The sequence below is a fragment of the Oreochromis niloticus genome, linkage group LG13 (assembly GCF_001858045.2).
Source record: "Oreochromis niloticus isolate F11D_XX linkage group LG13, O_niloticus_UMD_NMBU, whole genome shotgun sequence".
Lineage (NCBI taxonomy): Eukaryota > Metazoa > Chordata > Actinopteri > Cichliformes > Cichlidae > Oreochromis > Oreochromis niloticus.
Genome location: NC_031978.2, coordinates 20,755,764 through 20,767,243, shown reverse-complemented (window position 1 = coordinate 20,767,243; position 11,480 = coordinate 20,755,764). Strand labels below are relative to the sequence as shown.

Genomic DNA, 11,480 nt, shown 5'->3' with positions numbered 1-11,480 from the left:
TGGCAGAACAAAATGTCAGCTATGTAAAGGTTGATTGGACCTGCTTTTAGGGAAATAAATAGATTGTTTAAGAATTTATTTTAGCAAAAAAAAAAAAAAAAAAAAAACTGTGCTAATTTTATGTTTCTTGGCCTTGAGCTTTGGCTCTCATTTCAAGACGGAGCCATATTTAGAAAGGAGTGCAGTGCCCTGTAGATCGGGGCATCAATTAGATCACTATCAGAGGTCTGCTGGAGTGGAAGATGGTGTACTGGATAGCACAGAATGACTGCTTTGATATGTGCGAGCCGCGCCTCACAGGGATGGTGTCCACATGATTACGTTTTGGCAAAGACGAAAGTCAAACTGTGAGAATCGATTTGGCTTGGGCTGAGCTGTGAAGTTGAGAGGTGCATTATACAAGATGAACTTGAGCCTCTCCTCCCCAAGGCTGTCAATGAGAGGTGTTGACCTCCTTATCGATGACTAGACTCTACTTTTTTTTTTGGCTCAAGTAAAGGCAGGTGCCCTTGCCAACCACCTACCACAACTCCCGTGGATGTGTGAGGTGTGGCTGCATTGATCCATGCAAAACCTATCTTCAAAACACAGCCGGCACGCTGCAGTGAGGAGCTCACAGCATGCAGACGCAATGCAGCGGGTGGAGAACAGACCTAAGAGGTATGGACAGCACTACCCAATTCAAGCAAGGTAGAGTTTCAGTCTTGTGACTGCTGGAACTGCATGCACTGTTTCAGTTTATTTAGGAAAGAAGAAGAAAATGAAAGACTTCATTTAAACTTTGTCAAATGTTTAGAGAATGAGCATCATGTTTAGGCTGAACAGTGAGGACGTTTCTCATTTAATAAATCCACATTCATTTTATACCTTGATACTCAGGACTATTCTAGTAAGTTGATTTGAATTTCCTAGTAGATACAATCATCACCAGTGAGCAATTACCTCACTGAGTATACTTCTGATTGGATGTAATCAACCACATCAGACTGTGTTTGATTCTGTGTTCGTGAAGATAAGCCTGATTTCTCCTCTTTTTTCATTTCTGCCACTGTTCACTCAGAAATTTGAAGCGCAGGCCTTGCTATCGCCTTAAAACACTGTTGGAGATCTTAGGTAAAGTACTTATGAATAATAGAACAAAGCGAACCCCAGAGGCTTGTCAAATCCGCAGTAATAGTTGCTGGACAAGATAGCCTGGTAAAGATGTTGGCAGCGTGCTAAGAAACATCTTGAACAGCCTGGATGTGTGCAGCTTATATTTCTGTGACAGCCCAAACATTCAAGAAGGAAAATTCAATCTATCCACTGTGGCTGGAAGAACAATGCAGGAAAGAAAAGCAGCACTGCGGGACAATGACTGAGGCAATGTCAGATTTTTGTGCATTTATGTAGGAAAAACACTTTTGTTTTTGTCAAGACAGTTGGGTTGATTTATTATTATTCTGCTTCACTGTCATTAAAAAAAAAAGCTTCAGGGGAGTTGATAAGGCTTTGAGACAGAAATAGCTGACACAATTAGTAAATACAAAAAACACTTCACATTTAAAGCAAGTTTATTTGTCTTTTTTTCCATCTTGAGCTTGGGGAGACTGGCTGCTCCTGTTTGAACTATTTAGGGGAACTGTTAAAAAGGAGAGACTAGTTCTAAAGTATTGTAGTTGCTACACCCTGTAAGCTGCAAATCGTGCTGCAATGTACAGCTGCCACACTTCACAAATGTCCACTCTGCATGTTCCACATGATGATGCTTCCCGTGAATCCGGCAGATGACGCTGTTGCTGTGCCTCCAAGACTCGGCATCATCCAGAGCGCAGCACTGCCTTTTAATGTTGAGACAGTGTGTGCTGTAGAAGCCAGGCAGGCATATGTTTGTGGTGGTGGGAAGAAGCAGGACGATGCTACTTGTTTCCGTAAGCCTTGGTGAGGATTTGGATTCACAGTAGCTGCCCTGCTGCATGGCCCTGAGGATGTACGGCGATGGAGAGGGCACTGTGTGGGACCGGGTCGGACGGCCCCATCGGGACTGTATGTGCTACCTTGGACCTCCTACCACTTTAATGCCGCTGTAAGACATTTAAACTTTTACTAATGTAGTGAAGCCAATCGATAGGAGGCAGGACGACCTGTTGCGCACTTGATTTCATAGCTACAACGATCAAATAAATTGACTTTATTGAGCTGAGATGTAAAAAATACAAAAACAAAAACATATCCAAATCCTGATTGATGCTTTATATTTAACTGCTTTTGCTGCCTGGTAGTAATTGTTTGGAGTCATAATACAGTTCTGCAATGGTTATACGGTCTGTGCTTTAAGAGATGTCTGCACAGGGGCAAATTTTCCACACCAATTTTCTCTGAGTGGGTCAGTAAATCATGTTTTGCTGTCACATTATGCCAGTAGAAGCTGTCAGGTCATCCCAGCGTTACTTTTTGCCAGGTACTCCATACAGCAGAGCCACAGTAGTGCAGATTTCGACCATTCTTCTTTGTGGTGTACAGACGGCACCAAGTATGCATCTCCTTTGCGTGATAGAAGCACATTTGTTGTAGGGTAGGCGCAGTTTTGTGGTCCAGTGCCTACATGAAGCTGTCACAAATGTCGCTTCTCCATCTCTACAAATCACTCGAGATCGATTCATTAGTTTCACACTCATATAAGTCTATAATAGGCGCTGCACAGTGCATAGTATACAACAAGTGCAGGAGCAGTCACTCTTGCTTAGTGTCTTCACAGTGTTGCCGCGCGCAGGGCCACTGAAGGATGATGATTTCTGTACTGTACGAAGGAGGCGTTGCAGCGGCCCTTAACCCCGGTCTCCGTGGAATATGCAACACCGACTTTCCTGTTTGACTCAAGGAGAAGTCTTACATCATCGACTCATATACACGCTTTACGGACCCACTTCCCTTTGCCAACTGGCCTCACTTTGTCTCAACACCCCTTGTGCTCTCTTTCCAGCGGGATGCGCAAGTCGCCCGACGTGAGCCCGAGAAGGCTTTCGGACATCAGCCCTCAGCTCAGGCAGCTCAAGTACCTGGTGGTTGACGAGGCTATCAAAGAAGACCTCAAATCCTCCCGCTCAGTTGAGGACATCAACAGCGCGTCCATAGAAGAGCGAATATTGCGCATCACCGGATATTATGGATATCAGCCTTGGAGTGCAAGCTACAAGAGTGAGTTACACCTGGAGCTGTTACATTTCTCTAGCTGTCATGAATGCAGGGGTTTATGTAGCGCCCAGACAGGTCAGGTAGCCCAAATATAAGTACTACCAGATTATAAAGTCCTTCTTATATTGGACACTGGCTTGGCTTTCAGACTATTCTAATGTTGAGTCTTGACAGATTTAAGATCAGCCTGGTGTGTTCCCTTGAGTCCAACCCTCTGCTTCCCTTATGGTGACTCGGAACTTGGTACTATAGCATGCCCAAGCACTGTACAATATGAGGCCTTCACAGAGAAAGCTCATCAGTCAGCATCTTCATTATTATTTACACTAATATGTGGGTGCAGTTTTGTTCCATTCAGAGAATTAACTGTTAAAGTCTGTGTTTCTGGTTGCTGCAGAAGGTGGAGCTGATGTTTGCTTCAGTGGAGCTGGCTGAGCTTGAAGTCAAACAGGGAGAATTTTGCTCAGAGCAATTCATTCTTTGAAGAAAAGTTGCTAACGTGGCTTTTATTTTCATCTTTCATTTCCTTCTCTGCATTGCTTCAGTAGATTTGCATATTTTCTTTTACACAGAACATCAATTGCCTGTAACTGCTCTATAGCCTGTTACTGATGATGGCTTGATGGTCTTGCTTCTAGCTTCACCTGCTCTGTGGCCTCCTGGACTTCCTTGGCATGGTAGTGTCATGACAAACCAGTTTCTCTCCATTTATCTTAATGAATAAATATTCACTGGGGTGAATATTTAGTAGATAACATTATGCTGACTGACACCAAATAGCTGAAAGGCAATTTTTTTGTAAATTTCACATGAGACTGCAATATAAATCAGCTGCAAGGCTCCTTTAAAATTCACAGACCTATAGCCACCCTGAACTCAGAGCACTATAAAATTCAAAAGACAGCTTCTCTTCATATTCAAATATATCCTTACAAAATAACATCTATATAGTATGATAAAAATATGCATGTTGATCAAAGGGAGCATGTGAGATGCTTCAATTATTCAAATAAAAAGTTTCAGGTAAAGAATGGAATAAAAACACAGATATCAATAACGGACCCTAAGTAATTTTTTTAAAAAGCCCCACATTTTCTTCATAAAATCTTAGCATCCATCCTTCCATTTTTTCTGCTTATTCAGTTCATGGCTGCAGTGAGCGTGGGGTAGGGGGGCACCGAAGCCTATCCCAGCTATGATAGGGCGTGAGGGCAGAGTACATGCTTGAACAGGCTGCCACTTTATCACAGGGCTAACACGCAGACACAGAGAACCATTCACACTCAAATTCACACCTATAGCTAATTTAGAATCACCAATTAAACTAACCCCATGCATGTGTTTGGCTGTGGAAGAAAGCAGGTGAAAACCATGCTGAACATGCAAGGCAGAACGGCAGCAGCATGGGTTCAAACCCAGGACCTTCTTGCTGTGAGGCGACAGTACTCAACACTGTGAGTGCTAACCCATACCAAGAGTAAACAAGACAATAAACTAAACAAAGACAAAGTAAATACAGAGAAATATTGGTCTCTGGAGCCTTATATGCATATAGCAGTAAGCAAAAGTCTCAAGCCTCCCATTATTTCTTCTTCATTTCAATCATTTTGAATTTATCTTGTCATTTTTTAAAGTGGTCTTAAGCAATATTCTTCAGGATTTCTGAAAGTTTTTCCAGGGTTTGGTTTTGATTGTTTGCTTGGTTTTTTTGAACATTGCCTGCTATTTGCTCAGTTTCAGTCTAGTCCACATATCCAAACATTTTGTTTGTTTGTTTGTTTGCCACACTGACCTATGAGTGAATAAAAAAGCACCTATCTCAAGCGATGAACCAATTTAAAAAATTGTCTTTAGACACTTTGTTTCTAGCAGCCTGTTTCAAATTACATATTCATATAAAAGCAATGTTTTTTGTGTGCAGGTGACTTAAATACATCATTGAGAACTATGATTTAAACTATTTCAGCATTTCATTCTGCTCTATACAACTGTAGCTGCATAATTTTAATGTAATGTAATTATAAATATAGTAGCTGTTCTGGAACAACATCACTAAAGATTGCTTGTTAAACTGGAACTGTTTTTATATCCATCGATTGGTACCACACAAATTGGATTCTTTTAGCTTTCTTCTGTTTCTAACAAAGCAGTCCTAAAGTAAAATTATTACAGGCCAAATCAATACAGCCTTCAGATCCTCTGAGACCACCATGTCGCAGGTGTTTTTCGTGGGGACAGAGGTCCCACTAGCCATCTTTTGCACACAGCTGCAGGCTACGTGTTGATCGGAGAGCAGCTCAAAATCTGTAGCTAATGGCTAAAGAGTGGAGGACTGATGCTGAAAGCAGCCAATTTCAAGACAGGTGGGGGGACTGAGTACATCTCAGCAGAGTGCAAAGAGTTGCCTGTTTGTTTCATTTACCACCAGCCTTACCAAATTGGCAGATGTGCTCTTTAACACAGGAGTGAGCAGCGAGAGAGAGAGAGAGAGAAAGTGGGAGCTAGTAGTAAGGGATGACTCAGGCTGGGAATGAAAGCTGTGTGTGTGACTTAATGGATCATAGCAATATCCTGAATATGAGTCTGCAGGGATCACACGCATGCAGGATGCTGTAATAGCCCTCTGAGCATTACTGCACGTGCAACAGAGCACAGCATGAAAACCTTGCTTGTTTTTCAGGCCTGGCTCTGAGTTACTTTCCTGTTAGTGGTGTACATGCAAACTCACACTAGACACATTAATCTAGTGTTTTGCTTTTGATGTGTTAGATGCACGTAATTTAGCTTGCCAGTTTATTCCTTATTAGGGTGTGATGGAGCTACAGCTGGGCTGTGTTTAACACTTGTTGATGTTCACACTTCACACTCATCTGGCTGCATACCATGTATCTTGAATCTCTTTTTAACTAATGTGGCATCTTTCACTTTAACCTTTTGACAAACACATAAATACCACTAATCAATTCCCCTCTTAGTGAAGATCAACAAATCGTTCCATTTTCCCTGCTTGGGATAAAAACACACATACTCCGGCCACAGATGGAGAAATTGATGTCTGCATCAAAGGAAAGGTCACTGGTTACTGGGGAGAATATATTAAGCCGCGATATCTACAGTCAATACATCATCATAAAAATCCCAATTTTTCTATGCCTATGGTTTTCAGTAGGAAATCCATATAATTGTGTCCTTTGTAACTCAGATTAAAGAAGCCGTTACTGGACAGCACAGAAGGGAAAAAGACACTTTAACCAACTTCCTTTGCCACAAAGTGGAAGAGCAAATGTAGTCTCAGTGCTGCAGACATATCTTTTGACTTACCGCACTCATTTATGTGCACCACCAAGGGGCATTGCTTCTGCTGACTTTGAACAAAATGTACATTTATAAAACCTGCCCTCATCATGATTAATTAAGTGTAACTGAATGTCCTCTTCTAAGACTGATTAAAATTTTGAGTGAAGAGCGACTCCCCGAAGCAGGATAACGCTCAAAGGTACAAGAAAACTTTATTAAGAGAGTATCATCGCTTTTTTCTTTACCTCAGGAGCCCGTGAAACACACACTAACAAAAAATAGACATATTTTACCACTTAATACCATTTAAACCATTTTAAACTAATTGTTTTTGGGCAGTTACTTAAACTTCTTTCACCTTTGCTGGATATATAAAATGTGCTAAAATGTGAAGTGGTAGCTTTTGAACATGTTGAGGATATTTTAATGCGCCATCATAAAAGGAGAGTTTGCTTGCTGTTGCTGCTCGCTTCAGAGTTTTGCTAAGACGGGTTTTCCAGGCATAAGTTTGGTCTGCTCGTCATACTTCATCCCCACAGAGAGAACTGCTGTTCTCTAAGATTAGACCGTTTCTTTGTCTGTGTAATTGCCTCCTTTGGTTTCTCAGGTTCTCAGAGAAGGGAACAATTTGTCAGACAAATGGACTTTGTTCTTTCTTCTAATATACTTGCACTATCTATCACAAATGTAGTGTCCCCTCTGGTGCAAATTTAGAGCTTCACGAGGCATGAAATGCGGTTGGATTCTATTTTGAGCTCAGGGTTTGGGCATGGTGAGACACAAACGCTGGAGCAGGTTGGAGAAAGCGCAGTCTATACGCATATGCAGATTCACTGCTCGCAGTAACAGGACAGCTGGAAGGGGTGGGCGAGGTGTGGCTTTACTGTGAGAATGACTCCTTTCAACTCTCTGGAAGCTGAAGGGAAAGATGGAAATAGTTATGCAGATGCACTCTCTCACCTGCCCAGCTGCCTATGGATGAATTCAGCTTGCACACTAGCTTAAAAACTCCTAAAAGACAGCTAAAGATTTCCTTTCTACATTAGTGTTCAACAAATGATGTAAGGCATAAATGCAGTAAATGCAGCTTTCAATCAACAAAGCAAAAAATAGACATAGTGTACTTATCCTTAGGTTGCAGCAGTGTAGGGACCAGACTTTGATATTAGCTGATATCATCCCTGTTCATATTTATCTATCTGCAAATGAAAATTTACAGACTTTGTCATTTCATCTTTCATCTTTTTTGCAGAATTGTTTGAATTCAGTCACATTGGAGGGTTTTCCAGGATGGACGGCTTGTTTAAGGTCATATCAAAGCAACTCAATCACATTTAAGTGCCGCCTCCCAAGCCTTCAATGTTTTGAACCATTCATAGGTGGACTTGCCGGTTTGTTTGGGATCATTATATATATATTTATATCTACCAAGCTCCTTAATCCAGTGTGATAAGGTGCTTGGAGAGATAGACTTCCAGTTTAAAAGAATAAGCCTCTTGGCATCATTCCTAGATGCAGAGCAATCTGGATGTCAGGTTGAGAGTTTCACCACAGCATCCAAAAACCGCCAGGATTTCATCAGATTTAATCAGTCTTCATTTTTATGTAGAAGTCTGGTCCACAGCTGAGTAGAACGGTTTTAAGGTTTTGTCTTAGAATTTTGAAAGGTACTCTGGGAAAGTAGTCAATCATTAGCTGGAAAAAATGAATAAATGAAAAACAGATTTTTCTTATTTTATTCTCTGTGCCAATTGGAACTATCACTGTAAAACCTCAGCTTTCTCCAATCCTGTAGCCACTGTTCAAGTCAAGGGACTCGGCGCACGGAGCAGGCACGGGTCGTGATCGTGTTCAGTCGAAGGAGAACATCTGTTTACAGATTCACTATTAAATTTCTGCCTGTTCACATGCAGAGTCATCCACAAAGAAGCATAAACAGGTAAGAGGAATTGAGAGGGCAGCAGAGCAGTGCTTAGGTAAACATTGGGTACCCTGCACAGCTTCTTCTGTGAACTATTCTTCTTCTTTGGTGCATTCATTATTAAAACACTGCTACATGTTTTAGTGATATGCATAACATAGAACACACTAAAAAAACCCTAGATACCCAGAGGACTTTAAAATCATGATATATTTATTATTTTATTATGTAAATGGTCTAACAGTGGAGCATGTACAGTATTTATGAGTTTTAAGAAACTATTAGATCATTTTGGTGCAAATGCCAAAATCTGACATGTTGCTACAGTGGGAATGTTGGCACACGCAGTGGGCTTTGCTACAATTCTGGGTATTTAAGAATCTATAACAGTGCAGTCTTACAAATTACCAAAGCAGCAGAGGCATTGTGTCTGCAGGAGTACCAGCACTTAACAGCAAATTACCCCGCTTGGCTCTCAGTCAGCCAAAGAGACTGAGAAATGAAGAGTAAAGAGAACTGGCACACTATTCAGTCCGAGAGACATTTGTGACAGTTTGTCCTTATTTAAAACAAGGTATGTGTATTTTTAACACAGTTTTTTGGCCTGATTCTGTTGGAATATATCAGGAACACATTTTTTATTTTGGTCCAACATGATCTAATTGGGCTACAGCCAAAAGTTTCAAATTGCTGTCCCCGAGCAAAACAATGTCCCTACTGTGTTTCAACAAAACATACGTTGACTCGAATGTTTCTAGTCTTACGTTGCGCCCAAGTGCTGCAAGCAAAAGCTCCCCCTGAACAAGTGTATTTTTGGCTTTTTACCATCTCCAGTACAGTAGATGCAGCTCCTCTTGCGTAACATCGCATCCATAATTGAGGAGGATGCATAGATCATCACACACCTGCTCCTAAAGTCCAGCTTGTGCTTATTGAACGGGTGGCGCTGCAGTTCAGCTACTGAAGAAGCACTTTGAAGACGGGAAAAAAAAAAATCCAATCTTGTCTTTGCTCTCAGTGGCATCCAAAGTGGTGCAGATTACTGCAGAGAAGTGGTGGATGCAGAGGAGTAAATGAGTGTGCAGGTCCAGTGGGTTTTGACATAGTATAGTGTTAGGATTTGATGCTTCATGCAGAGGGACGCAGAGATGTATTGCATGCATGTGCGGTGTGGCTGTATAGCTGTTGTTGTTGGTGCTTGTGTTTTAAAGGATTAATCCTGAAGACAACAGCCCAAACTGAAGTACAGCTGTAGTGCTCGGTTCTCAGTGCTCGCTCTTCCTTGTAATGGAAATCCTGCCAGTTCAATGCCAAATCCGTTCTGCTGTCACCCCTTTCTTCTTCTCACTCCTTTTATCTGCTGTTAATTAGAAGTTGGGAAATGATGACTCCTACCTCTGCGTAATTAATCCAGGGTCTGCTGTGGCCCTACACAGTGCATCATTGTCTGCGCTGGCCACAGAAGAGCAGTGCCTGAGAGCCGGAAGAGCAAAGTGTAAATGGGGTTGTGCGAGTAATTAGGAGGCTTATTTTGGGCAGCTTGATATACAAGATGAATACAGATGGCAGCTCGTAACACCGATACACACAAACACAACGGTTCAGTAACTTCTCCAAACCACAACATGTTGATACATTGGACTTGTGTTTCCACTCGCTCTGCTCATTGCCTTTAGACATCATTAAAAAACTGGTGCCCCATTAAAAAACAAGACTGGAATTTAATCTTGATGCTTGGCACAGATGTAAGAGTCAAGAGTGAAAGTGTGGAAAACTTAAAAAGGAAGAAGTTCCTTCTATATGTCAGTCCTGTGGTTTTAGGGAGCCGTGTTATATCTAGTTATAAAAAGTCCTGGACTGTGTCATATCCTACGGCCTCTTTTCTCACCTCTTTCCATTTCTTGGTCACATTAAACAAAGATTCCTTTACTTTTCTGCTGGTTTTGCATGATCACCACATTATCCTCGCCAGTGCTCAATTTCTTACTATAGTCAGGCCTAAGAGTGCCAAAAAATTCAGCAATGACCCGGAAAAGTTAGTTACATACTCAAAAGAGAAGTATGTCTCAAAAAAATTGAGGAAAAAATTCAAGCTATTTGCAAAACAACTAACACAGTCTTTTTTAAGAATCCAAATTTTTTAACACTTAGAGACACAAACGTGCTCGTACGTGCTTTTATTTCTTCGCGCCGTAGCAGAAAATCTGTTGAACGACTGCAGCTGGCAGGCTTTTAACTAGAACAAAGAGATGGGATTACATCACCCCCCCTCCCATTTTGGTGTTTTTACGCTGTCTGCCAGTTTGTTTCCGAATCAATTTTAATATATTGATTATCTTTGAGACCCTACGTGGCCTTGCTCCCAGCTACACGCCTGACCTCTTAGCACCATATGCACTTTTGTTTTATTCTGTTGCTCCTGTGAAGCACTTTGCACATGGATTTTGAAAAGTGCCATACAAATAAAGTCATTATTATTATTTTTATTTATTAATTTATTTTAATGGATCAAACAGCTATGTACTATATAAACTGCAAAATTTAGATTTTATGTAAAAGATAGTTGTAGTCACCCTGACATCACCCACTGGTGGTCTAATATGTTAATCTAGCATAGAAACATATGAGAAACGTGTTTACTGAGGCAATAAAGTGAGATCTAATGTGCTTTCTAACAGAAAATACATAAAACTGTGCTTTCGCAACCAGATAAGTGCTACCTGCTGCATATTAGAAAGAATGCAGGCTCAAGCCGCTTGCACATTGTCATTGCATTTCATTGCAGACCTGGAACTGACCTTTTTTTGTACCAGCCATGCAGACTATCTGCCTAAAAATGAGAGGAAAACTAAAGTATCAACCAACTAATAAACATGGTTAAAAAGTTATTTTCCTGAGGATAAGAGAGGTAAAAGGGAAGGATGGATTGTTAGAAGTGGAATCACAAAATAATAAATATATTTGTGTATGTATTAAACTACTGCAAGAGTTTTGAAAACCTTCTTTTGAGAGTATAGTGGCCTAAAGATAGTACTGTAGATAAATATATTACATGTGGAGGTACATTTTTAGCCAGCTTCCAGGAGCA

The 11,480-nt window shown here is 41.0% G+C and overlaps 1 protein-coding gene across 1 annotated transcript in view; it reads left to right on the top strand.

Moving 5' to 3' along the window:
* Positions 1 to 1,809: 1,809 nt before the first annotated feature.
* The window catches only part of slc35f3b (solute carrier family 35 member F3b), a 52,119-nt gene continuing 42,448 nt past the window's right edge, over positions 1,810 to 11,480 (top strand). Inside the window, exons 1-2 of the mRNA XM_005474044.3 lie at positions 1,810 to 2,065; positions 2,963 to 3,177. Of these exons, the coding sequence (XP_005474101.1) occupies positions 1,956 to 2,065; positions 2,963 to 3,177 (325 nt within the window). The 5' untranslated portion in view covers positions 1,810 to 1,955. The remainder of the gene's footprint in view (positions 2,066 to 2,962; positions 3,178 to 11,480) is intronic.